This window comes from Bombus huntii, chromosome 2 (assembly GCF_024542735.1).
Source record: "Bombus huntii isolate Logan2020A chromosome 2, iyBomHunt1.1, whole genome shotgun sequence".
In the NCBI taxonomy this organism is placed as follows: Eukaryota; Metazoa; Arthropoda; class Insecta; order Hymenoptera; family Apidae; genus Bombus; species Bombus huntii.
The window spans coordinates 21,919,543-21,932,129 of NC_066239.1; the positions used below are offsets into that span (position 1 = coordinate 21,919,543).

General features: G+C 29.0%; 2 protein-coding genes and 1 long non-coding RNA gene across 10 annotated transcripts; 1 reads left to right on the top strand and 2 right to left on the bottom strand.

Annotated features, from left to right (window-relative positions):
* Nucleotides 1-106: 106 nt before the first annotated feature.
* On the bottom strand, nucleotides 107-4,587 carry LOC126873033 (DET1 homolog). Of its 4 annotated transcripts, none has more exons than XM_050633453.1 (8): nucleotides 3,634-4,581; nucleotides 3,393-3,530; nucleotides 3,175-3,319; nucleotides 2,977-3,085; nucleotides 2,694-2,886; nucleotides 2,319-2,602; nucleotides 1,019-1,225; nucleotides 107-814 (listed from the first exon to the last, which is right to left on the bottom strand). In XM_050633453.1, the coding sequence occupies exons 1-8, from the start codon at nucleotides 4,039-4,041 to the stop codon at nucleotides 631-633; spliced, it is 1,668 nt and encodes a 555-aa protein (XP_050489410.1). In that variant the 5' UTR covers nucleotides 4,042-4,581; the 3' UTR covers nucleotides 107-630. The 4 variants fall into 4 exon arrangements, 3 of the variants coding, with proteins under 3 accessions (XP_050489410.1, XP_050489437.1, XP_050489421.1); XR_007692279.1 differs by lacking the exon at nucleotides 107-814 and adding an exon at nucleotides 1,295-1,388 and having other exon boundaries at nucleotides 1,165-1,225; nucleotides 3,634-4,584; XM_050633480.1 differs by lacking the exon at nucleotides 107-814 and adding an exon at nucleotides 1,295-1,388 and having other exon boundaries at nucleotides 1,165-1,225; nucleotides 2,480-2,602; nucleotides 3,634-4,587.
* Nucleotides 4,588-4,788: 201 nt separating this feature from the next.
* Nucleotides 4,789-6,019, top strand: LOC126873205 (uncharacterized). Its single transcript, XR_007692333.1, has 2 exons — nucleotides 4,789-4,920; nucleotides 4,986-6,019. It is a non-coding gene; the product is annotated as an uncharacterized LOC126873205 (long non-coding RNA).
* LOC126873108 (E3 ubiquitin-protein ligase RNF126) lies at nucleotides 5,532-10,700 on the bottom strand. 5 transcript variants are annotated; one of them, XM_050633654.1, is made up of 9 exons: nucleotides 10,552-10,700; nucleotides 10,151-10,345; nucleotides 9,326-9,427; nucleotides 9,001-9,167; nucleotides 8,651-8,755; nucleotides 7,344-7,516; nucleotides 7,125-7,240; nucleotides 6,930-7,027; nucleotides 5,532-6,739 (listed from the first exon to the last, which is right to left on the bottom strand). In XM_050633654.1, exons 2-9 carry the CDS (start codon nucleotides 10,229-10,231, stop codon nucleotides 6,649-6,651), a joined length of 933 nt encoding a protein of 310 aa, XP_050489611.1. In that variant the 5' UTR covers nucleotides 10,232-10,345; nucleotides 10,552-10,700; the 3' UTR covers nucleotides 5,532-6,648. The 5 variants fall into 5 exon arrangements, with proteins under 5 accessions (XP_050489611.1, XP_050489602.1, XP_050489628.1 ...); XM_050633645.1 differs by lacking the exon at nucleotides 10,552-10,700 and having other exon boundaries at nucleotides 10,151-10,510; XM_050633671.1 differs by lacking the exon at nucleotides 10,552-10,700 and having other exon boundaries at nucleotides 7,344-7,504; nucleotides 10,151-10,508.
* Nucleotides 10,701-12,587: the final 1,887 nt, after the last annotated feature.

Here is a 12,587-nt window from a genome sequence, read left to right on the forward strand (position 1 = left end):
AACAATTTCTAAAAATATTAAATTTTGAAGAATATAAAGTTTTACCTCTTATATTAGATTATAACAGAGAGGAAAATATCACGGTGCAATTAAATACTTAGGCACATAATAAAGACTTTAACTTATTCGTTATAATGTACATACTTTTATTACATGTATGGTACTTTCAAATTTTTAAAATTCGTGTAACAAAAAGATTTCGACATTTAAATTTAATATCAGTCAGTATATAACAAAATATTGTAACACTAAATTACATATTTCCAAATGGCTTAATACCTTGATCATTTGAAATTGCTTCATTAATAGAAGAATGGCTGACAACAGTTTCATATAATGTATGCGTAACTTGTGAAAGTTATATAACGTATATTTATTATACTGAGGACTATAGAACATAGAATGTTATATCCAAGATTATACGAAGCTCTACTGTTAATGAAGAGTAAGGGAAGTATCAACGAAGTACAAAATCCAATTAATCGTACTTTCGTAATAAAATTATTTACATATACATCAACTTTTTTTAATAATTCTTCAGTTCGGAAAAGTTAAGATTATTATTGAAACTGTACAATGAGATCGTATTCATCGGAAAAATGTAATACGTTGAAATACTTCGATGAAAAGTTAAACGTGCCTAACATGAAAACTGACGATGTATTCTGCGTTTGTTCGTTGAACAGAAATAGCAAATGGATCTGTTGGATGGAAGGTAAATGCAACTAGTCGTCTCGCAGCTGTAGGTGTTGTACGACCTAACATTCCCGCATACATTCGAAATTTTAAAAGACCAGAATCACGAGCGTAAAACCTTTAAAAATAATGTAACAGCATTAATAGCATTAAATAATTGCGTTTAAGTATCAATTATCATTACAAAAAGAACAACATATTAACATATATATACGTGGAAGTAATTTTAATAACCCTTGGCAATTTTTCATATGAAATTTATACATTTCATAGATTTAGCAAGTAATTCCCAGAAATATCAAAAGTCAAATGGAAACTATACCGTATAGGGTGTTCGCCACAAGCTTTGGGACGCTCCATCATAGATACCCATTTGTCATCGTAACAAAATAGGGATAAGTCAAGGTACGGAGAACTAGAGTAGGATTGAGCGCATATAGGCAATTGAGCAAGTAATCTTTTCGTAGCTTCTGTAACACCACCGTATCTGGCACTTATTATTGTTTGTTTAAATCTCTGTTGTAACAATCTGTAATAAAATTATGGATTAATACTATTTTTTAAATATTTTTGAAAACTGTATGGTATTTTTGCACACCACTGGCGCATTTCCTTATCAGTAATTGCTCGAACTTGGTCACGCTGGATGCGACGTCCAAAAGGACAGGCAATAAGAATGAAAACGATACTATCTGTAAAAAATGAAATTTATATAACTCCCTTTTTTTTCTCACAACATAGAAAGTGTTAATGATCCAGCGACATTTTTCTAACTAATATAATATAATATATATAATATAAAACCATAAATAAGTCATAAATCGAATTATTTAAAGAATTATTGATAGTTAAATAGGAATAGATGAGAAGATAGTTATTTGAACATTTGAAAGTACAATAGCCTTTCCCAAAAAAATAACCAAGTGAAGATTGAAACGTCGAGTTATATAGCGTGTCATCTATAATTTGATTGCAACTGATTTTTTTATCCTGTGCAAATTAAACAAACTATTTCTTCTGTTTTTGCATATATGCGCAGATAGGTTTATATTTTTATAATTTTTAGCACAGCGAATCCTCAAATTTTCCTCATTCAAAAATTCTGGTAATTCTAATTCTAAAAGTGAAGTTCGACTTTGGTCAGTTTAATTGAAATCAGAAAAATCTCGCCAAATTATTAACAATTCTTACATTGTAATGAAATAAAAATTATAAAAATTTCACTTTTCACGTATCAAAATGATGGCACACCATTTGTTGCTTTAAGCATCAAAGCGCTAGTGTTCTGGTGTTAACTCACATGAGTGACGCCAATTGCCGAGAGTTGTCACATTATGTGAAACACCTTGAATCGTACTTTGAAACATTACTATATTTGATTGATAATTACGTTGAGTGTCCCTAAATTATATGACTAAAGTATATGTGTATGCGAAAGGGAATGTTCAGTTCTTTGGGCGTTCGAACAACAAGAATTGAACATTGGCATCCGAAATAAAATATTTCCATATTTCGAAAATGATGAAAAATCTATGTGTATACACACACACACACACATTTAATCTTGTTTCACAATACTGGGATATCCTGTATATTACACTGTACTCTCGTGAATATTATACCTTGCATATATATTGTTAGATGGAGAACACATATACTGACAATCACCACTCATTCTAGCATTCCTGAAGAAATCACTGAAGTTTTCAAATTGTGTTAATAATTGTGTGGATGTGTTATCATATGCAGCTAATATTTTAGCAGTGACCATATCATAAACTACCAGAAGTGCAGGTTGTACATTAGGTTCGTTTGCTTGAAGCGTCGCCACTTCTTCACTTGCGAATCTCACAAGAACATGATTTGTATCTAATAACTGCATTTTCCACATTCGTAATGCGTTTAACTGAAACATTAATTTATTATGATAACATATATTCAGAGCACCATTATGCTTAAGATTTTTATAATAAACGTATTCAAATTTTATACAATACTTGGTCAAAATATTGATAAAAACGTCTCAACTCATATGGATCCTTTGTTGTATCGCTAATATATGCCGCCCTTTTGTACAAATAAACTAATAATTTATGTTTAAGACAGTTTATTGTGACATCTCTAAACGGACGACAGTTCACTCCTGGACATGCACTTCTGACCAAATACGCATCATCCTCTAAACAAAACCTGTTTCCAACCAAAGTCAGTTATTGATAATGCAACAATAGTTACTAAAATAAATTTAAAACAAAAAATGTCTTTTTATAGAAGTGGTACCTTCCTATTGTTCTAACATTGATAAACATTCCATCAAGGATTTGAAATATATGAATGGTTTGATGTTGTACAGACAGTACTGCCAATATATCTTTATAAAGGTAAAGACCTACATAAATAAAAATGTTTGTTGATTGATTTGAATAAATGAAATAGACACGTTATTCATGAGCAATATTTAATTAAGATTATGCTTGCCTTGATTATGAGACAAATATATTTTATCTACTTTAAAATGTCTAGTATCACACAATTTCCCTCCGTGTAAATCGACAAGGTGTAAGCTATAATCTTCAAGAGGTGATCTAGGATTTGGAGTCAGCGCTTCATTGTTAGAATAAATCTTAAAGAATAAAATTTAATATTATCAATCCTTGATAATTTAAGAACTAATAGCCATATGATAACATCTTTACCTGATAAAAATGTGGTCTCAATTCATCTGGAATATGTGCAGCTGAACCAACAATTACATACCGGCCATCGTCTGTAAATAAACTGCATTCTCTGTTCAACTGTTCATTACTTTGAACCACATTAACAATCCATTTAGCCTATAAATATTGTAATAAATCTTGTTATTTATTTTAGTTAATAAAAATTGATCATTCATAAATGAAGCTATGATATTAAAAGATTAAAATTAATACAATACACCTTAAAAAATCGACTAAAAATGTTCCTTCTAATTTGGAAACTACATTCGTCGTTCTTATGACCAATATATTCGCCTTCACAATTTGCTAATAAATCAGCAGCCGCAGATGCACCACGATATTCATAAACCTCTATAGAAGTTTGGTCTGCGCTAAATGCTATTAAATAACGACCATCAGGACTAAATTTCCTAAGGAAACATGGAGGTTTCTCCACATTCATAACAGTGAAATTTGGAAATACATTTTGATAAAATTGTCTAGCACAGTGTACGTGTGTTCCTGGATAAGAACAACCAAATGTTTCCCGACGTTTCAGGCGTAATACTATGTTCTGTGGACCTATTTTACGAGGTTTAATAGGGCAAGGTTCTGTCACGTATTCAATCTTTGCCTCCTTTTCAGCCATCCCTTGCGAATATTACAAACATGTATCAGATTATTCATTTCACTTGATGTACACGTACGTGTAAACTGAACAACATAAAAGTGCCTTCTATTTTTTTCTTTATAGAAATAGATCAAACCCTATTCTCTTGGTTATGATCCATATTTCATTTAAGTTTGTAAGGATGAAAGTTTTAAGGTTGATTTTACGTTAGAAACGGAAGATAATCTTATATTTGTAACATTATTTATGTTACTAACATATTCTACTCAAAATTTAAACAATTCATATAACTTTAAATCAACATGAGTTTTCCCCCTTTCTTCTATGCGAAGCGATCTGCTATGTTAGTTTGAATACACTTTGCATCTAAATCTATCTATTTCTTTTTGCGCCTATTTTCTTACTGTACAACTTGTGTAACCATATCCTGATTTAATAACTTTTAAGATATCAACTTGTTCATTCTTTCTGTTTTTATTGTTATATTTATAATGATCACTTCATTATTTTACAGCACTTTATAAGAATTACTTTATTATCACAAAGATACTATACTCATCTATGCATAGCGCATCGTATGTATATCGCATACACGCATGCGCGTATGTGAATCACATACTGATTGACCTATACATATATGAATTGGCATAACTTTATTAATAATATAGACAATAGATCTTCTAATATTTAGGATCGTTCGTATAAAAATAAGGAATATAGATGAAAATTGTTCAGTATTTTAATAATAATCTAATAGAATTCTCAATTTTGAATACTGCTTACTAAAAATATCTATACAACTCCTATATATACATTTAATTGCATGCAGAATATTTCTCAAATAAGATAGTCCTATTAATACTATTTACTGATACTACTATTATCGCCATTATACTTGTATTCTATATATATATAGAATATATATATATATATATATATATATATATATATAGTTTATATAGTTTATATATATATATATAGTTTATGTTATCTGTTAAATATCTGTAACAGTTAGATTTTTTTCAACAAAAACCATTTATTTATTTTCAAGTTTGTTTACAATCTTTTGCAATTAGATAATATTTAGTTATGTAAATTGAATACATTATCCTTTTTCCCAATTACAATGTTTCATCAATTTTCCACTTATCATATTTAAAAACAGACAACATAAAGAATTAATGAACTCTTTATATCTTATTATATATACTGTGCAAACAAATCAAATTTCATTGATCTATAAGAACAGCAACACTATAATTTATTACACGTATATGACGTAATATGGCAAATTGAAGAAGTGTTTATATGTATATTGATATTGCAGATAATTATTACCTGTATTGTATACTATATTGAAATCTATAAAGTTTAACATGATACATATCCGTATCTAAATGCTATTCACATTCTCTACTTTATTCATATATCTATGATACTTATTTCAGCTGATTATCAGCTGCGAATTACGAACGATCAAATTTGCATCTGTACCAAACCCATGTCAATTCAATGATAAATAAACAATTCGTTTATTGCGCTAATAGTTAATGTAATATATTTATGCTCGATTTTATGATGAGAAGAGTAACATAAATTATATAGGATAGTATATAACCGTATTTGAGAAAGAAAGTACAACTTCAAACAAGTACACAAATATCATGATCCATTCTACTTTTCCATTTCTCACAACTTCCATTGTAATATCTCTGTAATTTTGTTTCATAACCAATTCTTGCGTGTATTTCATGCACCAGCACAAATTCTATAGGATATTTGTTAACGATCAAAATAAAATGAAATATATCGATAACAATTTGTAGTACAATACTGGTGCAAACACTTAGTTTCAAGAAAAGAATGTAAATAAGAATATTAATGGCTAACTTTTTGACAATTCTTAAAACTCAAAGAAACACTCGTACATGTATGTTACAATTAAACGGCATAAAAAAATCAAGATCATATGAATGAAAAAGAAAAAAAAAGAAGAGTGTGCCAGAAAGAAAATTGATGCATAAATTTTCAATTAAACTGTACACAATTAAAACCACTAACGTTTCTTCCATTATTTTTATATATAACACACTTCCTATGCTTAGATTATGTTACAGTGTTTTTTCTTCGTTTCTCATTTTGCGAACATTGTTGTAATCACCTTAAATTTATTAAACATCCAAATTCAAACTTTTATAAAGAAACATACACATTCTTCTTAAATTTCTTACTTATTTTTGCAAACTATGAAATTGTGTATATGCAGGCGCGCGCGTAAATAAATATATACATATATATAGCAACAATGATTATCTCAACTATAAATACGCACGTCTTCGTTTGACCCTTAATGTTCATATCTCGTTATAATTCATGCAAAGCAACACATGCAATTTGTAATTTTATATTGCGTTATTTTTTCTTGATTCACATTACACTGTTGATTGAAGTATAAAGCTTGAAATTTATATTAGTGTCGAGATACAATATTGATATATATGAGCATCGCTCGAGTGAACAGTGCCAGGAAACAAATTTGAAAAAAGTGAAAAATAGACGCATGTCGTGTGTGTATATTTGCGTGTCCTGCTGGGTAGAGAAAATATTAAGACAGGATAATCAATCTCAAATCTCACTCGATGAGTTACTACTGGAGTTATTACCACTCGAGGATGAAGGTGATGATGTTCTAGTATTATTTGATTCGTTGGTTGCCCTAGAAGTAAATAGATATAACTATGAGACTTTTATACTTTCTACATAATGTGAATATTCAAATTCTTAAAATGTATAACTTCCATGTATTACATATATTTAAAAATATCAATTGTTACGTTATGTTTACGTTATCACTATGTCTAAGTAAAAAATTTAATCTTTATATAGGTAAAATATTAATAACATACCTAAAGAGAGCGACTAAGCTACGTCCTACGGTATCCTGATGTACTTCTGCTGAATTTTGACTTCCCAAGTGCTGTCTACAAATAGGGCAGGTACCATGCTAAATGCAAAAAAAGAAAAGAAAGAAAAACATCATGAAAAGACATTTGTACCACCTCGAAATAAAATTGAACTCTTCGAATTTTTTTCCAACTTACCAATTCTAACCATGGTACAATGCACGGTGTATGATATAGATGTAAACAAGGAAGTTGCTTAACTGGTTCAGAAAGTTTGAAGTCTTCCCAACAAACGGAACATTGAAGTTTACTATCTGTATGTATAATTTATAAAATATAATTTATTATTAATGTTTAGATTAATTTTTTAAATTATGAGTTACAGTTACAATATACATATGTACACGTTTTACTCACCCACATGACATTGACTCACAGTTATAGTTGGTATTTCATCGATTTGTTTTCTCGGTAAGGGAGGTGGTCCAGTTCCATCAATTTGATTCAATAATTGCGTTACAATCGCGTCTAATCCATCTTGACCCCAGACATAATCTCCAGGATTTCCCAAGAACAGTCTAATATTGAATCTACATTATTGTGCTTTATTTTAGTAATACCAAATATCAAACAAAGCAATAATGACTTTTATCCTGGGTGAACAAGCTTTTAAGTGCTTCTCTCTATGTTTATTTATACATATCTAATGTTTACTCATATGGTATAATGCAAGGAAACAATGTAAGGCACAATACAAATTAAATAAAAATGATTTTTCAATTTATGATCCATGATCCTGAATTCACGTAATAAATTTAACATATTTTATATTAATAAATTTAACGTATTTTGTATTAACACACGCACACACACACACACACACACACACACACACACAAAAGATATAGTATATATTATATATATATTCAATCAATGTTCGACAGAAAATAAAAGTCGTTATAATAAAGGATATAAGCCGTTATAATAATTTTTTCGAAATTTCATTGTCATTTTTTATATATTTCCATTAATACCGCTTATTAATATCTTTTCTACGTAACATATTCTCAAGTTACTTCTACTTTTATTCAGTTATTTCCATCCTTTCTAACAATGAGTACTACATAGCATGTGATTATTTGTGTGAAATTGTTCAAATTTTAATCCATTATAAACATGTAAAATGAACGAACATACGCTCATATACGAGCAACATACACATATATACGCATAAATCAGCTTAATCTATTTATATGCTATTTAAAAAATATTATGTATAAATATAAAGAAAAGTGAACATTACATACACAATTATATATTCTATGTAATACTTAAAAATAAACTATTAACTGAAATTTGATTCTAATTTCATTGAAATTCTTATTAAAACGCTTATACTTATTTTTTTCTTAATAAATACCATGATATCCTGTTTTATATGCCAAATAAAAATATTTTACATGCAGATGAACTAAAATTGGAAAATTGCTTTTGAATTCACTCAGGATAATATTCTATATAAATAACATGCAAATCTCTCTCTCTCTCTCTCTCTTTCAAAATAATTTTACATAAAGTGTGTGGTTTCCTTTTTTATATTATACAAGTTAAAAGATTTGATTTGCCTTGCAAATCTTCTGAACTTGAGCAATTATATGCATACATGCTTGTATACATTAGATAAATAAGAATAAATGTATAATAAAGATTAATATTATACATACACAGGTAGTTGTGCAGCTTGTGCTACTCCTTCTGAGAGATTAAGTATAAAATCTTGTATGAAATTCTCTACAGACACAGGCATTACTTCTTGTCGTCCACGACTGCTGTTCAACATAAAAATAACCAATCATATCCATACATACCGCAGAAGTCGGTAATAAATTAATTACGTTTATTAATTTTCATTTTTATATAAATAACTTTTGTCTTTAATATACTTTACACTTACGTTACATTAAAATAATCAAATATATCATTACCATAAAAATACATACATGGCACTAATTATTTAATTAGAAATTTTAACGTGTAAACGCTGTGAGCTTTTAAAAAATTAGAAGTGATATACCTATTAGAACGACGTGTATCTTGAGCATTACGTGACCAATGAGTTCGTCTCCTACCAGCAGGACCGTTATTTCTAACAGGTGTAGAACTAAACGGTGTTTCAAACTGATTGGAGATTTCCGTCTCATATTCCCCTCTTAAAGGAACATCTGCGTAACGTTCCCAAAGCTACATAATAAATATTTGATCAAAACAATAATGAAATACATCAAAATATAATGAAGTTACAAATTAAGTTAAATATTAAGATTTAAAAACAATGGTCATTTCATCTATAATGCATCTATAACGTTATTTACTATTATGAACTGAGAAATAATATTTACATCATCCGCGTCATTAGTAATATGCATTCCAGATCCACTCTCACTGCTATCGCTTTCTAATTCCTCTATGAAACCACTCGAACATCTTGGACACGTGTAATCCTAGAAAATAGATTAAACATTATATCAAGTTATAATCGACAACGATCATTCGTGTCATTACAACACGATTCCAATCTGTTTCGTAGATTAATTTGAATAAATATAATATACAGGAAATAACTTAAATCTTTCTATGTTTCTTCTCGCGTATCTGTCAAAAATACACCTATAGACTTAATACTTAAAGATCAATAGATAAAGTATCGATAACTTTTGTGTTTATTTGTTTAGATTAGATATTAGTTACAATTAATGTAATTTATTGTACAATGTTTAATAATAAAGTAATATATTACCTAAAGAAATCAATGATCAATATTAAGTATACATATTAAAAAAAGTATCTAGAAAATAAGTATAAGAGAGATGATTTATATATAGGAGCATTTTAAATAAATATTCTTCGATCTAATTGAGTTTTACATTAAAATAACATTATCTTTTATAATACTCAAGCGTTGACTGATTTTAATATAGATACATAATGGTGAAAGTAAAAATGTAGAAGATAATGAGACAATAATAATTTGTGCGATTAATTGTACTTGAAAAGACGATAGTTTAGTGCGATTTTTTATATTAAACAAAAAAGAAGGTAGAAGGAAAAGAACTTTTACGCGTGATACCAAAGGACAACTCGGAACAAAAAATTTGAGGTTTTACACATAATGTCATGTTTAACAGTATAGTTATTAATATGAAAAGAAGGACAAATATACTTACAGGTAATAAACGTTCAATTTCGATACTGCATTTGTGACAAAAAAATCGGGACATTGCCCCGTCTACAACGGCTTCCGCCATCTTTTACGTGTCCTCTTTGCTCCTCTTGCCTATTTCTGACTATCGTGATGAATCGTAACCCGTCACAATTCTTGATGTACGTTGATTACGTTTTAAGCGAATGCCGAAACAGACCTGGAAAACTACTGATTTTAAATGATACCTCTACGTATCACGAGATGGCGTTTAATTAAATTAGTCGATTTGCGCATCAATCTATCATTTCGTTCGATTACAATTCTTTAGTTTTAGTTTTCTTTAGTTTTAATATATTTTGTTGTTCCCTAACTTTTATTCAAATTGTAATCTTCTTTCTCAATTATCAGTTATAAGTATAATACCATTGTGTCTTTTATTTCCATTTGTAAAATATCCGTGAAGACATTTTCTGAATAAAAAGACTAGATTGTCTTCAAAAATAAACATGTATACACTACATACATAATATTTTCGTTCGTATGCAGCAAGTAAGATGCAATCCTTTTACTTTTTATGGTAAAAGATGCACCAAACGTGCACAATTATTTACTGTATCAATCGTTAAATACGTATATACTTAGTGCATACATTTCAAATGGCTCGTGCATTTCAAATATTATACATATGTATCTCGACATAGAAATGTAAGGTTAGGTATGCTGTGCACGTACGCACGGTTGTTTCATGTGTATGTATGCCTTGGTCATTTATTTAGCTACTCATTTTTATTCAGGGGTCACACGATGAAAAACATTATTAATTAAAAATATACTGCAATAACAAATAGTTTTTGGAAAAATATGATTGATATGTGCGACTCTTGATATCGTATTTAGCTATCAAATTATTATATGTAATTAAATATACATTTATGTGTGTGTGTGCGCGCGCGCGCGTGTATGTCATTTTTTGGTACGGTGTACTCGCGTACAGTTGCATTATTTTCGAGTAGACCGTGCACGAATATCTTTGACTATGTTTGCTCTTCACCACATGTTTGATCATGCTCAAATTTGTAAAGCCTTTATATAAATATTTACGCAACTATAAGAAATTTAAAAAGGAAAAGAACGTTACATCAATTGCGGAAATTTCGTATTAAGTTATGTAACGTTCTACACGAAACTGTATTAAAAATCTTTATCGAAATTTCTTGGAAATTTTTCATTGACATATTCTAAGGAAATACCTACACATACATATGAGTGAACAAATAAATGGATATATTAATTAAAGATTAATTAAATTCAGTGCAGACTGAATAGTTAATAACGAATAGATTATGTAAAGTACTGATTTATTATAATCAAACGATGGCCTACTGACACACAATGTTCTAATACAACTTATATCAATTTATAATGCTTCACTTACACAAGTAAGCGCGATGAAGATTTCATTCTAAACCTACTCAGATAAATATATTACAATATTTTAGATCGCTAGACGAACAATCAAATAATTCAAAGTTTTGTACCGTTTGAACTACAAGAGTCTTGAACGTTTCTTTTTTTTTTCAAATTCATTTTAAGTACCCGCTTGTACCCTTTCTCGTCGAACGACTGTATACACGTAGAAAGAGATTTATTATATAATGAACACATTTCTTTCAAAAATGCAATACAGTCAAGTTTAATGAACACACGAAATACGTCGATTATCATAAGAAGAGATTTCGATTTTCACAAAGTCTGCTTATAGTTGAAAATACGTATATGTAGTAATCGCATATGGCTTTCATTTCACTGGTTTCACGTATGCTTCGATTCCCTTTAAATGTAATTTTATTCGCGAAGTTGGTTTTAGGACTGCTTCCTATTACTACGATCTCTCAGTTATACATATACATATGTATGTACTTATGTTTCCATCAAGCCGAATATTTGCCTATATGAATTTTACACATATACCGAAATTAATAACTCCTTTTTCTTGAAAAAGAAGACGAAAAGGATAAGGAAACATTCGGTACATTCTTCTTCAAATTATATCAAATAATTGATATGAAACATCACATTTCACGTAATCATGTTATACCCTACCTTCCTTTCCTTTTTTTTTTTTTTTTTTCCTCTGTCTCGGTATGTAGTTATAACTGTAACTTAATAAAAAGATAATTCGTAACTTAGTATATGCAGGTATATGGAATATGTAATAATTCGATGTATGTATATATATATATATATAAACATCATTGTCGTTCTCCTGTGACTTTTCAATATCTTTGAATATCTTGAAACTCGAATTCTATCTATTGATATTACATATATAATTCCATATTTCCGAAAAATGAATAATTACTATAGATCAATCAAATATGTATGTATACATATGTATTTTAAACTTTTCTTCGTATGGATATCTATACGGAGTCCAGTATTTCGATTCATGTACTTAT